The sequence below is a fragment of the Notolepis coatsorum genome (assembly GCF_963971535.1).
Source record: "Notolepis coatsorum genome assembly, chromosome: 1".
In the NCBI taxonomy this organism is placed as follows: domain Eukaryota; kingdom Metazoa; phylum Chordata; class Actinopteri; order Aulopiformes; family Paralepididae; genus Notolepis; species Notolepis coatsorum.
In genome coordinates, this window is record NC_140165.1 from 146,320,626 (window position 1) to 146,342,285 (window position 21,660).

At 41.7% G+C, this 21,660-nt stretch overlaps 1 protein-coding gene across 1 annotated transcript; it reads left to right on the forward strand.

Moving 5' to 3' along the window:
- Positions 1-2,842: 2,842 nt before the first annotated feature.
- On the forward strand, positions 2,843-18,257 carry arid5a (AT-rich interactive domain 5A; the record flags this gene model as incomplete). The annotated part of the gene is made up of 8 exons (XM_084307691.1): positions 2,843-2,857; positions 5,489-5,553; positions 9,585-9,804; positions 15,789-15,841; positions 16,220-16,317; positions 16,644-16,809; positions 16,953-17,358; positions 17,458-18,257. The coding sequence occupies exons 1-8, from the start codon at positions 2,854-2,856 to the stop codon at positions 18,255-18,257; spliced, it is 1,812 nt and encodes a 603-aa protein (XP_084163817.1). The 5' UTR covers positions 2,843-2,853.
- Positions 18,258-21,660: the final 3,403 nt, after the last annotated feature.

Genomic DNA, 21,660 nt, shown 5'->3' on the forward strand with positions numbered 1-21,660 from the left:
CTAGAGCAGGTGAAAGGTATGCTCTCCACCAGATTCAAAATAAAAGACCTAGGTAGGTTAAAACATTTTCTAGGCATGGACTTCGAACAGTCTGCCAGTTGTGTAAAAATATCCCAGAAGAGATATGTGGAAAAGATCCTGAATCGTTTTGACATGCAAGAATGTAGAACTAGGGAAACACCATGTGATCAAAAGCTAGACTACAAAGAGGATGCTCAGAAATAGACAGATGTAAACATGTACAGAGAAGTTGTAGGTAGCCTAATTTATTTGACAACATGTACTCGCCCTGACCTATGTTTTGTAGTGAGTAAATGATCACAGCATTTTGCTGATCCCACAGAAGAGCACTGGATTACAGCAAAACATGTTTTTCGTTATCTCAAAGGCACAGCAGATAAACAGCTTTGTTTCAGAAAGAGCAGCGAGGGCTTAGGGCTTCAAGCCTATAGTGATGCAGATTGGGCGGCAGACGCCACAGACAGGAGAAGTACCACAGGGTATTGTGTGAGTATGGGTACAGACAGCTCACTGGTTTCATGGGAAACAAAGAAACAGCCCACAGTGGCACTATCAACTTGTGAAGCCGAATATATGGCTCTAGTTTTGACAATACAGGAATGTATTTATCTAGAACAACTGCTCGAAGGAATGGATACCTATGTATATAAGAATACTGTTGTTTATGAAGACAACCAGGGAACCATTGCACTTGCCAGACATCCTGTGTGCTGACAGAGGTGTAAACATGTGGATATAAAATATCACTTCATTAGATCTGTCATCAGAGAAGAAAGGATGACACTCGTTTACTGTCCTACAGACGACATGGTTGCAGACGCTATGACCAAGCCTGTCTCCAAACTGAAATTGAAAAGATTTGCAGGGGTCATGTTTGGTGTGTAAAATATTGCCTGTTATGTAATATTGACTGCCATGTTCTTTTGATGTTTTGAACTGTATTTTTTTCTTGGAAAAGTTGTACAGTATACACGTCATTCATAAGTGGGAGTGTTAAATGTAAGTAATATGATTGAATATAACTGCACTTTAACTGTTCCACAAGAGGGCGCTATAGGCGTAAGGAGATGCAGCTTGTTTCCATGGATAGTGACTCAAACCCAAAGACCTTTCTGATAGGAATCCCATCAGTTCAGTTCACTTGTTAACTAATTAACATTTTGCTGCCATAATCACAACCCTGTGTCTGTGTCAGTGAAAGTCTGAGATGAATGGTCGGGGATTTTATTTGTTCACTGGTGTGTTTTTGCTCATCTTCTCTCTCACTTCACTCTAACCTCATGCTGTTGTGGAGAGAGATCAGATAACTCACAAACACTCTTTATATATATATTATGATTTTTTTTTTTTTTCAGGTAGTCTCATTGAAATGGAGATCCTTTTGACCAAGAGAGCCGAATAAAGGACAAATTACACAACAGTTCCAGACAGATCACAAATGAGTTCCCAGAATTGTGAATCAAACCTAAAGACGTTTTTGACCAGACTCTGCAGTTTATTATCTTTAAAAATATATAATTGTTATCAAGATGTGAGATTGACATCACTTCTGGTTGTAATTCTAGTTCAAATATAGGGAGAAAGAACCATATAAAGGGTCCCAAAAAGAGTATGCAAAAAGCTTGAATAACTTTTTTCATTTGTGTATCAAGTGGTTTCCCTCCCTCCTTCTGATGTTAATATATAGTCAAATTAAAATAAATCCTATATCCTATTACAAGATATTCTGTGTGCATTACTTGTGTAGAATAAAGCATGTAATGGAGAATGGAACCTGCAGACTCACACGCTTCAACAGCCTACTGCTACATTTAGAGCATCAAAGCTTCTTGTCAGGTCATTTCTCTGCTCAGCATCTTAGAATAAATCATATAAAATAATCCCTGAAACAGTATCTCAAAAAGATTCAACTTTACATCAGGCAGAATGTAGATGAATTGCCAAACTGTTATCAAGGTATAATTTCAGTCTGAGTCATGGGACCTATACCGGTGACTATGACTATGTATCAACATACTGAGGCGGCACGGTGGTGAGGTGGTTAACACTGTCGCCTCACAGCTAGAAGGTTGTGGGTTCGATTACCGCTTGGTGACCAGGTTGCCGTGTTGCCAGTTACCCATGGGGTATCTCCCGGGCCATTCTGTGTGGAGTTTGCATGTTCTCCCCGTGCTCGCAAGGGTTTCCCCTCCCGATAAGATAAACCCAATGGAAAAACATGCACAACAGATCGCTAACGCTGTCACGTCCCTGACGAAGACGGACAGGAGCACTTGGATTGGTCCCCGGGCGTGGCGCTCGCCGCAGCCCTTGTCTTCTCCCGGCTGCCCTTGGGGGGAAGGATGACCGGATGGGAGGTGCAGAGAACATTTCGTCAGCGACTCAGTGCGTGTGTTTGTGTGTTCCTGTGGGTCGTCGCCCATCGCATGTGTGTGTGTGTTAATCTGATGACAAATAAAGACGTATACTACTACTTATACTTATATAACATAAACATAACGCATTAAAAACCATGAAGCATAAGATTTCTATCATTCTATCATAACAGTTAGATAATTCAATAAGACTGTGAGAAGATCACGCTTACTTCTTCAAAACTGTTTTGGATTTGTGAAACAAAAAAATAAATCCCTCTGAGATCCAGGCAGCTAAATAAGAAATGAGACCTCAGTCAAAAACTCAATCTCCCAGAACCAGTTGCTGTGGTGCCATATGTCAACCAATCAAACGGTCTTGTGAGAATAGCGTCAGTGGTGGTGAAAAGTTGGTGGCGCATGTAACTGTAACAAAGTAAACACACCAAAGCCGATGACTAGCGGTTATCCTCTTGAAATGGGTGAGAATTACTTTCTTTTTGTAGTTTTTGTTGAAATCTTCATGCTTCACCCCAATACGTTTTAAATAATTGGGGATATATATATATATATATATATATATATATTTTTTACTTCTGATTTCTGAAAATGATTATTGATTTTGAAAAGCAGAATGTGATTAGCTATTTTCAATCACCAGTAACAGTGAATATTAGCAGAAGATCAATAATGTATCTATATACAATGTTTGCTACAAGATCAAAGCCTTTATCAGGAATTATCAAAGCATTATCAGGAATGCAATTAACGTATTATAATAGACAAATATTATTACATTAGGCTGCACAAAGACACACACACAGACAATACATTTTAATATTTTACTGATAAATACTATAAAGCCTTGATATTTCTTCAAGCTGGGAAATGGAGAAGTTGCTCTACTATTGAAAGCAGAATTGATGGTTCAACACAGCACAGGAAATAAGTGATCTCGAAAGAGAAGCATATTGGTTTTGCAGACAAATGATATCACACTGCCAGTAACAATGTGAGAGATATTGGTCAATATCTCTCACAAGAGACAACAAGGTTATTTAATTCTTTGAGTAAGAGGTTTTAGGTGCGGGTGTTGAGTGTAGTTGATAGTTCAGATTAGGGTAAACAAACACTTTTTATTCTCATGTCATGATGGCACATGGACTTTTCACTTCTAAACCTTATGCCACACTACCTCTAAAAACAGTAGGCCCATCACAGAATGTGTGTTCCAAGATATTGACTGTCAGAAACAGAAACATTATTGTCTTTTCAGCCACATACGTTTTTATATGAGAACGTGAATCAAAACATTTATTTCCTTAGCTTTGCCATCTCGTTTTTGTTAGGTTTTTATGTTCACAGTGGATATTACCACATAACAGTGGTCAGGCTCATGAGCAGGAAGTGGTTTTGTAACCTGTGGCTTTATAACAAACGTATAGGCAAACTCACGGTTTAAGAGAACTGTTTGTTGAAGTTCATTTTTAAAACAGAATAACAAGTTATGTTATTCACTGCACCACTGACTTTGCATTGATGGAGCTGTGTCTCAACTAAGACATAAGAGTAGCCCTACACATTTCACAGATTGCAATATGGGGTTATTTTACTGCACATACTTCATGATATCCTTCTATTTATAGCTTACCTTTAATCGCTGGGGTTAAATTCATAATTTACCATCCCTCGCCAGCCCTATTTAACATGGAGAAGTTCCCCTTCTTTGCAGGGCTATAACTTTTTAAATTGTATTGCTAAATTGACATTACTATGGCCCATTCAACGTCCTATATCTATTGTTCAGGGTGTAGCAACGTTATACTTTTTCATTCACATATTCATACTAAAATACGGTCTAAAGTATAAGTATGTTTTTATCGTTTTCTGCAGCTTTCTCCAAAACTTGATTTATAGCCCGCCCCTAAATGCATTATATTGATGATCAAATACAGTTTGGTAGGAATCTGTGCGAGATAAAAAATTTCAACTGGACGTGCTTCTAGGAGTTACTACGTATGATCTGATGTTGACCGGATGGGCGGGGGGTCGTTTATAATTCCGTGGGCAACGTTATATGATATCATTCATCTAGTGTGGGTGATATGATCATCAGAGCAGTTTATATGGAACACGTTAAAAAAAAACGCTGAATCTTACCGTAGCTTCCTCATAGCGTTGGGCGATGAGCGTGGAGCAGAGATATTCCTATTATGGGATGTAGAAATATCCGATCCATTTCCAGGTTGTATAATAGTATATACTTCCAAATCATGTTGTTTATCGAGTTATTTGCAACCGATCGACATCCATTGTGTCAAGATGGAGTCCTGCTAATGATAGCGAGTGCCCGGACGAAATATGGGTGAGCACCACTTCATCCGCATCACTTCCTGTTTGGGCGAGCGGCCGATCGGCCACCAGATGGCGCTCTTGAACCGTTGGAGAATTGAGAGGGGCTCACCAGTACATATAATGTCTCCGGGGGAGAAATATGATTTCGATCACATGCAGATTTTTGAAATATTGATATCAAAGACGCTGTCCAGCGTCTTCGGCAGAATAAGCATGGCGGGGAAAGACGCTGAACAGCGTCTCCGGCGATTAAAGTGCGTTTTAACACTGCTGGGGGGGGGGGGGGGGGGTAGTTGCAAATAATTTTTCTCTGCCACTTTTGCTGTCCCCTTCTTGTACAGAACATATTTTATGGTGTTGTATAAAACCATCCTCACATACCTTTTGAACCAAATGGTTTACAGTTATTATTCAACAATCATTGACAAAACATTTAAACATGGCTCATTTAACAGTGAGGGCAGATGGTCAGATCATGGCCTTTAGTGATCTATTTAGACTAGAGCTAACCAGAAACAAAACTGAGAACAGCTAACTTTGCTATATGGACGCATTAACAGTAACTACTGTTAACTAATTAACTGTTACCATTTCAGTGTTTCATATAAAACTCACTGAGCACTGCTGAATAGTACTATGAAATAGTAATAGTACCATGAAGCACCTCCTGTAGCCCATGCACAACCAATCTCTGAAGAACCATTATTTATTATAGTATTCTAAACTCTCAACCCTGTCTTGTGTCAATGTTGGACCAGAGGACCAGAGTAGGACATCACAGCCAGGAGCTGCCAGTGAAGAGGACACAATGAAGGCCAACCAGGTACAATAAGACTAGGAGGATTCAAGACAGCGTTCATTGATATAACCGCTGTAGACAAGAGGATCCAGAATTGTGTTTTAATTTCCCCTTTCTACGAATACTAGATTGGGGTGAATTCTGGAGAACTGATGAGAAGCGCACAGTTGCCACAGCTTAGTAGATTGCTCTGAAATGAGTCATAGGGATGGGGTGATTCTGCTATGTGGAAGATGAAGCACACACACACACACACACACACACACACACACACACACACACACACACACACACACACACACACACACACACACACACAGACACACACACACACACACACACACACACACACACACACACACAACACACACACACACACACACACACACACACACACACACACACACACACACAAACACGATTTCGTTGTGTTATAATATCCACACATACAGAAACTGCTCTCCGGAGACACAGTTCTGGTAATTGAATGTATGAAATGACAAGTTAGCTCATCATACTTCCAAGGCTGCTGTTGAAAGATGAAAGCCTAGTGGTTTCTGTGGTGGTGACGGGCTTGCTGATAGCATCAATACGGCATGCCACTAACCTTATGAGAGTCATATCAGCACATTGACATCAGCATCACCCACGACACTTTCTAAAAATGTAATGTGGTGGAAATGAATGAAATCTCTCACAGCGATATTCACTTTTCCTTCAAGGGTGTTATATGTGGTGTAAGGGTATAAAGTATGTAATTCACTTGCACTCGGATACCATTATACAGATAAGTATTGAAATCAACACCTTGATCAACATACTGTAGCCTTTAGATGCTTGAGATCTTGGTATAAATATTCTTAGTTTTGTGCTTTGCTGCTATTATACAGAACCTATGTATTTTCCATTGTATTTATGAAGCTTGGCAAGTTTGTATATATGGTGCTGCTGTGCTTCTTGAGCACATCAATTCCTATACATTCTAAAGAAAACATAGTCGATTAGTCACCTCTAAAGCTTTTCTCCACTCTGAATGAGTCATTTTCAGAAAATATTATAATCACCACTCTGGTAAGCACTAGACTGAGAAGAGGTGCTTCTGCATGTTTGCACGTGGGAACCACAATTTTCCGTATTCGTCCTACAGTATGACTGTTAGTTGACTAAAGCTTTCTTTTAGTCGAGGACAGCCCTGAATACACAGTATGTTCATACCTGTCGGTGGCAAAGTAATAATAATAATAATAATAATAATAATAATAATAATAATAATAATAATAATAATAATAATAATAATAATAATAATAATAATAATAATATATTATAATAATAATAATAATAATAATAATAATAATAATAATAATAATAATAATAATAATAATAATAATAATAATAATAATAATAATAATAATAATAATAATAATAATAATAATAATAATAATAATAATAATAATAATAATAATAATAATAATAATAATAATAATAAGTAAGATGGTGACAGGAAGAAAAAAGAGAAGGAGATGTTGACTAATAGAGGAGAGCTGAGAATGCTCTGGCTGTTAGCTGGGAACACGGTATGGACCAGCCGTACGGTACTCTGAGTCAGACAGGGCCGTCTCAGTTACGGAGCCTTTGCTATTACTCACACCAGGGGCCTCGCTTCCCGGAACCGGCGACCACAGAGAGGAACTTGATTCAATATGAAACCATGTTTAGCTGTTTCGTAGTACAATGTATATGGCACAGAAACAAAGAGGCCTCTCAAATGCAGTGATACAAATTTAAATATTGACAATGTCCCCTGTGGTCTCATTCGACAGCCAATATTGCAAGTGAGGAAGTGATGAGAACGTGCCAAACATATCCCCTCAGGCTTGTACCAATGAATTCTAGAACATTGACCATATTCAAGGTGGAAAATGGCTTCTGTGTGAATATGGTCAATTATGTCCAGGATCATAACACGATTGTTTACAGGGAAATGCTAGCATTCGATTCATCCAAGTTCATAACATGATTGTTTAAAGGGAAATGCTAGCATTCAATTTATCCAGGTTCATAACATGATTGTTTGCAGGGAAATACTTGCATTTGATTCATCCAGGTTCATAACATGATTGTTTACAGGAAAATGCTAGCATTAAATGTATCCAGGTTCATAACATGATTATAGGGAAATGCTCGATTTATCCAGGTTCATAACACAATTGTTTACAGGGAAATGCTAGCATTTGATTTATCCAGGTTCATAACATGATTGTTTACAGGGAAATACTATAGCATTCAATTCATCCAGGTTCATAACATGATTGTTTACAGGGAAATGCTAGCATTCAATTGATCAATGTATGTTGCGAGTACAGTAAGTATAGCAAGTACTAGTACAGCAAGTACAGTACTTCAGACACACCTAGTCTGTAGTTCAATGTCTGGTGCGAGTACAGTCAGTACAGACTATAGGCTACAGTATGTACAGTAGGCTACACTCATTAAAAATAACATTCTGCGGCCCATAGGAGCCCGGTTAATTATAAATTCCATCAACCCTGTTGACAGCAATCCTGGTCAATCCAAAGTTATTGGGAGTTTGGTGGTGGTGTTTAATTTAAATGTTTCCTTTATTTTAATGCTTCCTTGTATAGGTTTTCAGACAATTGGAATAGAATTCTGTAGTTTTTACATCTCACGTCATTTGCATTAGAGACACAGATATTGATAAGCAAGTCCACAATTGATATTGACGTATGATATCATCAATAACTTGCAATGCAACAGGAGATGACCTGTAGATAATCTAATATGTAGAGGAGGTGCGATGAAATGACCCAAGGAGTGGACAAACTGTGTTTAGAGCTAAAGCTGAATATACAAAAAAAAAAGGGAAATATCAGCAGCATGGTTGTATACACTTCTCTCTGTGAGTGTTGGTGACTTCTCTTCTTGAGGACATTGATGTGCATCAGCAGCATGGTTGTATACACTTCTCCTTGTGAGCTTGGTGACTTCTCACATTGAAACAGTTGATTTTAATTCCTGCATGTCTCATTGTTTCATTTCTCATTTTTTGCAAACCACAACTGGTGACCTTGTCCATGCACGTCTTTTATTTCAGTTTGCTTATGAGACTACTAAAAGAGAATATCTTAGTTTAGCAATACATCTGAGAATAAATGAATGAGAATAAATGTATAGATGTAGCAGTACTGTCTATCTGTATGTCATGTATGTCATATATGTTATGATGAATTGAAAATGGGGGACCCTGATGTAAACAAGACGAAAGTCTTTCTCTGGTCTGCATCCCCTTAACAATTGTATGTATTGAGCTGTACTGTACTGTACCCATTCTGCAATCTGTTAATAAACTTTTCAATCAATCAATCAAACCTATAAAATTACAAGAAAGTAACTGATCTCTTGTATTCCTAAGAAATTAAAAAGACAATAATTTATTTTCGCCAAGTTCATTGCATGTGACACATACGGGTAAAGGTGACCTGCACAAATCAGCTTTTTAGATTATATAGGTGTTCCTTTTGTTATTCGATGTGACTGATGTCTGATACCAGTGACTTCCGGGTCTCTAGACCCAAGACCACATAGTCTGTTGCTTTCTCTTTAGACAGGATTTACAGTGGTTTATTTATTGAAAGTCGTGGTAAAAGCTTTTGATGTTTAATTTCAACACTTTCCACAAGACAATGAAACACTGACACTGCCCCCCCCCCCCCCCCCCCATCTCTAATATATTACCTTCAATTGTTTCATTGTTTCTCTTTAAATAGCTGTACGTTGTTACTACTGTATTATCGCTGTGTGCTTGACACATTTATTTATTAATCATTTCATTCCGTTACACTTGACACAGCATGTATTCTCAATCTCAGTCTTAGAACATGTCCATGTTTTGAGTCTTTTTAAGCACATCTGCACTGAAGGGAGCATGCAGGACAAAAAGTATGACCCTGTCGTGGTAATCAATAACTTTACAAAAAGAAATAAAAAATCTTAGTCCTTATGTCTTTTACTAACATGTGTGTTTGCTTCCACCCAAGACTTCTTCTGTGATTGAGATCCGAGACTCGGCAAGTGAATGTGAGGGTGAGCCAAGGTCCGGCACAGTGGACATGGAGGAGAGGTCCGGCACAGTGGACATGGAGGAGAGGTCCGGCACAGTGGACATGGAGGAGAGGTTGTTTGTGTCCAGTCTGTGTGGCTTCATGAAGGACAAAGCCATGCCCATAGAACGGATTCCTCACCTGGGCTTCAAGCAGAGTGAGTTTGCTTTTGTGAAGCCTTCGCTTTGTTGTTGTATACAATATCCACGTGAATACTAGGCAATGGTTGGGCCTTCTCTCAAATTACATATCACAGGAAAAAATCTCAACCGTGGATCACACCAAAGCCCCCCCCCCCCCCCCCAACCCAACCCCACCCCACCTACCCAACCTCCTCCAATGTACAGTTTCTACGTCAAATGTATATACTCTCTTTTCTGGACTCTTTTTGTATCACAAACAGTACTGTATTTGCAAATCTGGTATGTCATAAATGTATAGATGTAGCAGTACTGTCTATCTGTATGTCGTGTATGTCATATATGTCCTGATGAATTGAAAATGGGGACCCTGATGTAAACAAGACGAAAGTCTTTCTCTGGTCTGCATCCCCTTAACAATTGTGTGTATTGAGCTGTACTGTACTGTACCCATTCTGCAATCTGTTAATAAAGTTTTCAATCAATTCAATCAATCAATCACAATTTAATAACATCTGGGAATTGCTTGTGGATAATCTAGGCTCCTAATCACATGAGATTGACCTGTGAGCCATCCACTCCATAACCCACCCTTCTCCTATTATATCTGCTCATGTCGGGTGACATACATCAGAACCCTGGTCCCGTAATGACACGGAACCAGAGACTACAGCAAGAAGCGATGGAGGTTCCCATCGCGACCAACAGCATCAACAACGCAACCTGTGGCTACATCCACAGCGCGGGCGGCGAAGCTCCCCCAATAACGCCACAGCAGACGAGCACACGTGAGGCAGTGACGAGAGGAGGTGAACCGAGGGTCGAAACCATGACGACCATCTCGACGCGGGATGTAAACATCTCGACGCCCGATAGCCGGCTAGCTAGCAGAGCTAACAACGAAAACAACCAGGAACGAGTCCTTTGTTGTTCCAGCACGGCGCGGGACCCGACCCCCCCCCCTCCCCCCTCCTTTGTTGTTCCAGCACGGCGCGGGACCCGACCCCCCCCCTCCCCCCTTCTTTGTTGTTCCAGCACGGCGCGGGACCCAACCCCCCCCTCCCCCCTTCCCACCCACAACAACACAGAGGAACAGATCACAAACGAACAATACTTCGAACCTGCCAACATCAATGAAATAACCAACGCCAATGGACTGAACATTTTTCACATTAACATTAACAGCTTAAAAAACAAATTGGATGAAATCAAACAAATATTCATAAATGGTAAGGCAAACATACTGTGCTTCTCAGAAACTAAGCTCGACGATTCTGTAAAAGATCCAGAGATAGAGATTGAGAACTACTCAATAATCAGGAATGATAGGAACAAACATGGAGGTGGTGTCTGTATGTACATACACAAGGACACCAAATTCATCAACAGAAATGACCTGAATCATAAATCAATTGAAACTGTATGGGTGGAAATCCTATTCGAAAGGGCGAAATCCCTACTGGTTGGCACAGTCTACAGGCCGCCAGATCATAGTGGCTTTTATGATACACTGGATGGGTGTTTAGCTGGAGTTGAGGATGTAGACAAAATTCTTATTGGAGACTGGAACACGGATATGCAACGAAAAGATGCACCCGTCTTCAAGGCCTTCAGTAGGTTTTGTGATCTGCATGGCCTCAGCCAGCTAATCACCCAACCCACACGTGTATGTGAATCAACTCAGACTACCATTGACCTCATTCTGACCTCCGACAAGTCCAAGATCTCAAATAAAGGGGTTATAGCATGTGGGTTAAGTGATCATTATATGATATTCTGTACCCGAAAAAAACTAAAACAAAAGGCTGGCTGCCACAAAACAGTCACATCTAGAGACCTCAAAACCTACTCTAGCGAGGCCTTCAACCTTGAACTGGAGAGTCTGGACTGGTCAGATGAACTCAATGGTACACTGGTTGACGAAACATGGCTTGGTTTCAAAACCAAATTCTCAGCAATACTAAACGACATGGCCCCCCTAAGAACCACCAGGGTAAAAAATCGCGCTGAGCCGTGGATGCACTCCGAAATACTGGCCGCTATGAAAACCAGAGACAAAAAATGCTCTGAGTTTCGTAAAAGTCAGTCAAAGCTTACTAAAAGCACGAGCAGTGAACTCCAAGCCCACGTGACTGAACTCAAACTAGAAAGAAACAGACTAAGAAACGACGTAAACTCCATGATCAAAACTGCAAAAAAGAATTTCATCAATGACAAAACTGAGGAAAACAAAAACAAACCACGTGAACTTTGGAAATTACTCAATAATCAACGAGGATGCAGTAAAAAACTTAAAACCAGATTCTCAAACATAAACATAAAAACGGACAACACGCTCATCACAGACAAGCTGGATGTAGCCAATTACTTAAACATTTTCTTCACAAACATAGCCACAACACTGGTAAACAAACTACCCTCCCACTCAGGGCTTTATGGGGTAGAACACATAGTAGCTTACTACAAAAACCTAGGGGTCCGCAAGGACGACTTCAAGCTGGAAATGGTAACAACAGATGAGGTACTCAATAAACTGAGCGCCCTCCAACCTAACAAGGCCACTGGCCATGACAACATCCCCTCCAAATTCCTCAGAGACTCAGCAGCCGCCATCACACCAATCATCACACACATAATAAACCTCTCCATAAAACAGGGACACGTCCCCAAGGACTTCAAAATTGCGAGGGTGACCCCTCTGCACAAAAAGGGCAGCAAATTAGACCCAGGCAACTACCGCCCTGTTTCTATTCTCACCTCCATCTCGAAAGTCATGGAAAAAATAGTCTACGAACAGGTCGAAAAGTACCTAGCGGAAAAAAATCTAATCTACGAATTCCAATCTGGCTTCAGAACATCCCACTCCACTGACACATGCCTTCTCTATTTGAATGACCACATCAAACAAGAGGTGGACGCAGGCAAATACTGCGGCATGGTCATGCTGGACCTACAAAAGGCCTTTGACACGGTCAATCACTCCATTCTGATTGACAAGCTAAAAGCAATTGGTTTTGATAGTCTATCAGTGAGCTGGATGCAATCCTACCTTGAGGGGAGGGAACAGATGGTGGAGGTAAACGGTACCCTATCCCCCCCCCCTCACAGTGAGCTGTGGTGTTCCACAAGGAAGCATACTAGGACCGCTACTGTTCCTAATTTATGCAAATGACATGTCGTCAGCTTGTGACTGCAACTTGTTCCTGTTTGCGGACGACTCAGCCCTGCTGGTCTCTGACAAGAACAAGTTACAGGTTGAAAAAACCCTCAGCTCGGAACTAGGCAGAATCTGCATATGGCTCGCTGATAACAAACTATCATTACACATGGGCAAAACAGAGTCCATTCTCTTCGGTTCAAATAACAAACTCAGCAAGACCGACGGCTTCTCAGTTACAGTGGGTGACAATATTGTCACAAGGAAAGATGAAATTACCTACCTGGGTTCCATCCTAGAGGCTAATCTCTCCTGTGACAAAATGGCATCCAATGTAATAAAAAAAGTCAACCAACGAACTCGATTCTTGTACCGGATCTCCTCTCTGGTAAACAAGAACACCCTGAAGACTCTGGCAGGAGCACTCATTCAGGGGTACTACGACTATGCTTGCACCTCATGGTACCAAAGCACCTCAAAGGCGCTAAAAACAAAATTACAAACATCTCAAAACAAACTGGTCAGACTACTGCTTGACCTTACTCCTAGAACCCACCTCACCCCTGCCCACTTTGACAACCTAGGATGGCTTAGAGTAGACGACAGAGTACAACAACTTGCAATGGGCCTGGTCTACAAGATACACTACACGACCAAGGTACCCATGTACATGTCAAAATACTTCCCAAAGGTCAGTGAATACCACGATCACAACACCAGAGGGAGCTCCACAAATCATGTTAAACCCAGATTCGGCTCAAATAAGGGACTAAACACGTTTCGCAATTATGCCACATCAATGTGGAACGCCCTACCCAAAGCTGTAAAGGAATGTGGATCACTACCCACTTTCAAAACCTCTCTCAAGGGACACCTACGGGAGACTGCAATTCAACACTGGCCCCTGTAAATATCCTAACCCAACCCCCTCCAATGTACAGTCATTTACCTAGTATGGTTTTGTCAATAGTTCAATGTACAATTGTGTTTGTTTGTACAGTGTCTCCTCCCCCCCCCCCTCAATGTACAGTGTTACTTGTTTATACAGTGTGCCCCCCGCCCCCCCCCCCCCCCCCCCCCCCAACCACCTCCAATGTAAATTACCCAGTATGGTTGTCAATATCCCAATGTACCCAACCCCCCCCACCCAACCTCCTCCAATGTACAGTTTCTACGTCAAATGTATATACTCCCTTTTCTTGACTCCTTCTATATCACAAACAGTACTGTATTTGCAAATCTGGTATGTCATAAATGTATAGATGTAGCAGTACTGACTATCTGTATGTCATGTATGTCATATATGTCTATATGAATTGAAAATGGGGGACCCTGATGGAAACAAGACAAACGTCTTTCTCAGGTCTGCATCCCCTTAACAATTGTATGTATTGAGCCGTACTGTATTGTACCCATTCTGCAATCTGTTAAATAAAGTTTTCATTCATTCATTCATTCATTCATTCATTCATTCATTCACTCTCAATCCCCCTCCTCCTCACCCCCTACTTTACTTACTCCCCTCTCTCTCCCCCGCCCCCCCCCCTTTCCTTGTCATGTGTATTCGGTGTTGTCCTTCATTGTCCTTAGTTGTCATTTGTTTGTCAATGTCTAGTCTCCAAGAGGGCAATGCAATTCAGTCACAATTTCTTTTTATTTTACTACACTTTTTTTCCATTTTGAACTGTAAATAGTTAAAATGTATAATAAATAATAAAGTTGTCCCCCGAAGAGGGGGGGGTGGATGGAGTGCCCTCAAAAAAGGTCTGGGTGTTAAAATTCATAATAATAATAATAAATATATATATATATATTTTTTCATTTCAACCTTTATTTAAAATCGTAAGCATCTGAGGTTTCCCTCATTTACAGAAACGACGATTGTACAGTACATAATACAAACAATATTCACAGAAATGTAAACACCAGAGTAATTTTTTTTATAAAAAACGTTTCAAAATCATTTAAAAAGATCAACTAAAACAGTTACAGGTAGTCACACAATGGTTTGAATCATACGTTTAAACACTCCAAGGGAAGGGAGAACCTCCAATTTCAGCGAGAGTTGAAGGACATTTAGAGGCATCAAAGGAAAAGGCTGACTTCCCTAGCTCAGAACAATTTGAGGAACCCTAACCATCCAGTCATTCGATCGAGTTGAATAGGTTCCAATATTCCAATCTAACAGTGAGAAGATATAAACAGGTTGTTTACCAATAAGGGCTTAAAAAATTAATAAATACCAGTTTGTTTGTTGCGCCTTTCTGCAAGAGAAGGCCAACCCACCCTATTTACATTTTACATTTACATTTTGTCATTTAGCTGACGCTTTTATCCAAAGCGACTTACAAGTTTTGTACAACAAGACAGCAGGAAGGGCACAACTCTTATCAGCTGAGTGACACGGAAGGTTTGAAGTGCTGTAACCCTCGGTTACATAAGCCCTAGCCTAGATGGTTATGTTCTGAGGTCAGGTGTCAGTGAGATGTTGAACTTACTCTACATAATACACCCCATACACAGGATCGCCACCCTATCATACAGGACACAATGGTGAGTATCATATCTGTCACCAGTTATAAATCTGATAGCTGAGTGATATGCAGAATCCAGAGGTTTAAGAGTTGATGCCGCAGCATGCCTATAAATTACATCACCATAGTCCAAAACTGATAAGAAGACTGATTCAACAATTCTTCAATATATATATATATACAATATCAAAACCTTGACAGAAATTCATTGCATTTATTTATTTATAGTTCTGGATATACTACTACTATACTATATGTTATAGAATTCATTATTCACGTACCAATGCGGATGTGCTCTCTCCACTTGCAGTTAACCTTTGGAGAATCTACAAAGCCGTTGAGAAGCTTGGGGGTTATGACTCAGTGAGTAACAGTACACAGTATCTGATCTATATGTTTTGCACTAAAGTCACTTCACTCACTATTGAGTTGACCTGTTGTATCACAGGCTTGTATCACACAGATGGAAGCGCTTTAGCCCCTGCAGTTTCTCTGTGGTTTTTCGGCGGAAAATGAATGAGCTGTAGGTCAGGGCATGTCAACATAGAAATGCTACTCAAGTCGAGTAGGACGTCAAAGGCGTTTGGGTATTGCGCAAGGCCATGCCTGGTGTAGGCCTACTGAAGAGCCGTTCATTGTAGTCAAGGATTATTAGTGTTTTTTCATAGTGTTTTGAATAGGAAATAATTTTCTTTGAGTGATTTGTAAATGTGTGCTTTCTCGTGGTTTACCCCTGAACAGGTGACAGCTGGCCGTCTTTGGAAGAATGTGTATGATGAGCTGGGGGGTAGCCAGGGCAGCACTAGCGCTGCTACCTGCACCCGTAGACACTATGAGAGGTGAAGAAACTGTTCCCTCTACGACAAATCTATCAAATCACTTACATCTCATCCTGTGAATAATTGAACCACTGAGAAACCATATAACAACCCTTGTATTTTCAGTTGTATAGTCAATCCAAAGCACTCGGAGTGTGAATAGCGATATAGCCTATATCACAAGAAAGTACTCTCTACTGTATTTAACTCAACACTCTAAGTTACCATCTGCAGATAATAAAGTTTGAAAACATTGTTCATCTGAAAACTTAAAAGTGAGTTATATGGTTCTTTTTCCGAGGTAGGCTACTCAATTATATAAAGAAAGTCCTCTGTTTGTGTCATAGGCTGGTGCTGCCCTTTGAGAGACACCTGAAAGGAGAAGAAGACAAACCTCTGCCTCCAGGCAAACCACGGAAACAGTACAAGAGGAACTTGGACGGGAAGGTCAGCAAGGCTGAGGGGAAGAGGAAAAGGACACGGTCAGAAAAGGAGATCGATTCTTCTTCTGTGGTAATTTATATCTTTGGTAATAATGAAATAGCCACACCCTAATGCTAATCTGGTCTTCACGTACGTGGTACGTCTCTGCTGCAGTCTGTGTTCATAGTATGTGTGGTGTAAGAAAATAGCTATTGTATATTTTCTACTTCCAGGCCCAGGGGAGGCCAGAGGCTGCCATCCAGGGTGGGACAGGAACCCACAATCCTCCGACTTCATGGGCCATCACCTCTGACACGGTGGTCCATCCAGTGTGTTCTCAGCCAAATAAAGTAGACGATGATCTCTCTCCAGGCTTTACATATTCCCACCTCGTCCAGGGCCCTACCTCGTGCCCCTGGGGAGGTCATATCCCATCTGCTGGAGAGGTCATCTCTCCTCTGGAGAAGAAAAAGCGTGTGGCCCAGGCCAGCATCAGCCTGCCTCTGAGCCCCAGGCAGGGTGAAGGTAAAGACAGGCCCTCAGTCATCCGCTGCTCCCAGTCTCCGAGCCGGGCTGCTTCCGGCCAGACGTGCAACTCCTCAGAAGGCTCCCTTCTACCTCTGTCCTCCTCCTCTGAAGGCTCCCCTCTACCTCTTTCCTCCTCCTCCTCCTCCTCCTCCTCCTCCTCCTCCTCCTCCTCCTCCTCCCGCAGCCCCTCCCCGTACTCTGTCTCATCAGAGGACTCCCTGTTACTTACTCAGAATAAGCCTGCATCAAACACAGAATTACCGCCAAACTGTTCCAGCACATTCACCCTCATACCTTTATCTGGCTGCAATGAACATAGCAGGTATCTGACCTGCTGCACTAAGACCAAAGACCTTGCTGGACAATATAGGGACATTCCTCACATCAGCCCTCGACCGCCCAACAAAGGCCAGAGTGGAGCATCGAAAGACTCTGTGTGGAGCCCTGTCGCCCACAGGGGGAGTGGAAGATACCCAGCTCATCCGTGGGCGCTATCTACACCTTTCTCTGACTGGACTCCAGCTTCTACCTCCAGCTTCACCAAAGTTATTCCTAGATCTGTTGAGCTTCTGCGACCGATTCCCTTTCAGCCGGTGTACAAACTACACCAGAGGAGGCTGACGCCGCATGACGAGTCGCTGACCTGTGACAAGAAACTGCAGAATGTGGCTCCTTGGCTGCATCAGACAGAGAAGAGGTCCAGGGCAATGGTCCCCAGACCTCCTCCTACTCAACACACTCTGTCCCATTCCAATGCCAGCCTACCCGTCTCCTACCTCCTGACAGGCTACGACAGGTCAGGGAGACCGCCGTTGCACCCCGTTTTCCTGCCCACCAGGATGAGGCCACCCCACGCCCAGCTGCCATACCGTCATGTCATGATGGGACAAGCCCACTCTGCCCTGTTCGGGTCAGCTATCTACTCATATCCGTACCCTGTTCCACCGTGGAATCCTCAACCTGGATACAACTTGACTGGCATGAATTCCATTCATCCTCACAAGCTGTGATACTCTGCATCAGGCTTTCTTCACATGTTTGCTTCGAAATTTTTTCTAAAACTTCAAAAACACATTTGCTTGGGGCGACTGGGTAGCGCAGTACTAACTAAACACAGTAAACAATCACTCACAAACAACTGTCTTGCTTATTATGTCATCTGAAAGTCACTTGATTGGTTATATAGGTTGGATGAAGAGGTGCAATGCAGACAAGAACTACTATACCTTTAAGCAGCTGGTAGAATAAAACACGTATGCTACCACAGTGGGCTGCGCTGTGATGATAATATCTATAATTTTAATTTTAAAAGGCAAGTGGAATGTGCTGCTCTTTGCTCGTGTTATCATGTCTTGACACAAGGTTAGAGAAGAGATTGTTAGAAGTCAAAGTAACAAAAAGAGAACGTTTTGATGCACCTCATTAATGAATGAGTACTATTTAGGTGTGAGACATACTCTCCTCTGTGCCCTCTAACTGAACTACCAACATGTATTGTCCACTAGCATGACCAGTAGGTGGAATTAGAAACTAGCTTGAGATATCACACTGCACGTGTCTAACACCATTGCATCAAGTTGGCTTGTGTATATTTTGTATTTTTGTATACATGTTTGACATACATGTACCGAATACTGTTTTTAAAACAATAGGGAAGATTCTACCTCTATTCACCTCATCCACCCCCGGTAACCAATCACAGCCATGGGTCCAGGCTAGGGCTGGGCGATATGGCCAAAATATATCAATATTAACAGTATAACGGTATTTGATTGTATAGTTTTCCAGTACAAATTACAATGTGATATGATATTTTTACATCTTTATCTTGTAATACAATTGGCATGGTGCTGGGCGGTTAGGTGGCGTAGCGGAGATTGCGTTCGTCACCAACCCCGGAGCACAGCTTGGCTGGCCGTTCACACTAATACAATTGGCTGTATTAGAGGGTGGGAGAAGCTGGCGGGGTGGGTCCGGGTCGTTGTAAACAGCAACTCCTACAGTTCGGTCGGGGCGCCTGCTAAGCGCGGATGGGACCTGAGTGGGATAGTGTGATCCTCCCACACGCTACGCCCTCTCGGAGAATATCCGCGCTGCCAGGTGAAAAGAAGCGGTTGATTGGCTGGACGTGTGTCGGAGGAAGCACGTTGTAACTGAGGGGTACAATTCCCTGACTGTATTGTTAGATATGATATTTAATACCACTACCTCTTGTACTTTAACTTCTGGCCATCCAGTACATGATATAAGTATGATGAACACTTTCCCACCTGATGAAACGAATCCACACAAATGTACCAAATCGAATATTTTATATAGCAAAAGGTATATACAACGTTCACTTAATTACATTTATGATTTGAAATATGAAATATGCACTTTTATGGCAAATGAGTATTCGTAGGTAAATCAACATTGAATGTCCAATCTCTGGTTACGCAGGGAGTAAGTATACAACCTGGAATATTTAGGAAACGATAGCGATGGTACTTAAATGATTATAGCTGGATACACTAAGGGGGGGGGGGTCCCGCTGGTTGTAAGACAGTAGGAGGGGGGGGTTAGAGAAGCCGCTGGCGGTATCCCATCTGGCCGACGGTGTCTTGGGAGAATCCAAAGTCTTGGACACGGTGCCCACAGAACCTCTGGCCGCAGACGAATACAGCTGGACCCTCTGTGGACGGTAGCTGCCGGTCCACAACGGAGAGACGTGAGGCGACCTCACTGGTGTAGAGCGCCGTCTCACCTGGAGTCCTCTCCGGGGGGTAGTTCCAACACTCCGCAGTGTTGGCCTTTATCCATGGAATAATCAAAGCACCCAAAGCATAATCCAAGCCGTGGAAGGCTCGCCGTCGTCCGGGTAGAGTAATCCAATATACAGGTCCAGTCGCTCTTGGCCCGGAGCTCCTCGGATGCAAGCACCACTAGGGGTCTGCCCAGCCTGGTTAAGCGTCCAGATAACGTCAGGAACGATGGGGGTACTGATAACTTTAGAACTCTAACCGAACGATGCACCATACATAAATAGACTATTATTAGCTTAATAGAATACGTCCAACTCGACGGTATAGTGCCAAACTATGACTATTCAATTATCAATCTACACGATATCTCAATGCCTATTCTGGGCCAAGTAGGCCTTACTACACCGCACGTGCGTCGTGGGGAGGCTTTGCGTCTGTCACTCTGTTGGAGGGTAAAGAACTGGACTAAAAGAAAGTTCTACTTTACTTGCGCCATATATATATGCGCTATGAACAAATAGTACCATTCGTATTTCGCCCGACGTATTCCTGCGCGGAACCGGGGCTTGCCACGACATGTTAGGCGGCACGATTGAACTTGAACCTAGGGGTATGGCAACCTGGCGCCAGGTTCTCGTCCAATGGTAGAATGAAACTATTATGGGCTGTTTAGTAGACTAAAGGGATATTCAGTGCATATTGTACAAGGAATATACAGGGGATATCAAACGATATACAAATACAATTAAATATATATATACAATAAATATATATATTCGGTTTAATCTGATCCTTCACAACACACATGATAGCCTCCACTCTCCCAGATGATCTGACTGTGGGGGGTAAATGCGCAGCGACCAGGAAGGGGATTGGGAATTGGCATAACGACTAACATTGGGATGGGAGAAATTCTGAGGAAAAATGGAGGGGGAAAAAACAATTGGCATGGTGCTATTTCATAAAAAAAATCTATTTTCTTTTCATTTGTAATACTGCCGCAAGGAATATCTTTTGATTGACTAAAAAATATACTGTATATATATTTATATTTTTACAATATGTATATATCATGGACGACAGTATAGTAAAAATCCATACTTTTGCATGGATCCATGACGGTATATCTTCATATTCGTTATACCGTCCAGCCCTAGTCCAGGCCATACACATTGCTGGAATAAGCAATTAATAATTTAATTGTGTGCATAATTGTGCCAAAATTACTGTGATTGATTTTGGATCTATAGTTTGGTTAAAACACGGAGGTCTGCTGATCACAACAACCTGCATTATGTATATGTTAATAAGATATGTTCATAATATTTCATTCCATTTATGTTTATGTTTGTAAAGAGACAGATTAAACAAAAATGTGTCTTAATAATTTCTACTGGAAAATTACTGTACTGTATACATGTTGTTATAATGCTAATCCCAACTATTCAACCCAGTGATCAAACATCCTCCACTCTAGCTTTTTCATCAGATTTGAGAGCTGCCTCCTGCTGGTGAACTTGGACACTGCAGGTGAGGCAGAAGGCACAGCATAACGTCTTCTGCCAAGGAACAAATCCTGCAGGCCAGATGGTATACCTTGGCACCATATTACAGAACAGGGCCACATGCCAATGATGAGGGCAAAAGTGAAGTGGCTGAAGGCCTTGGG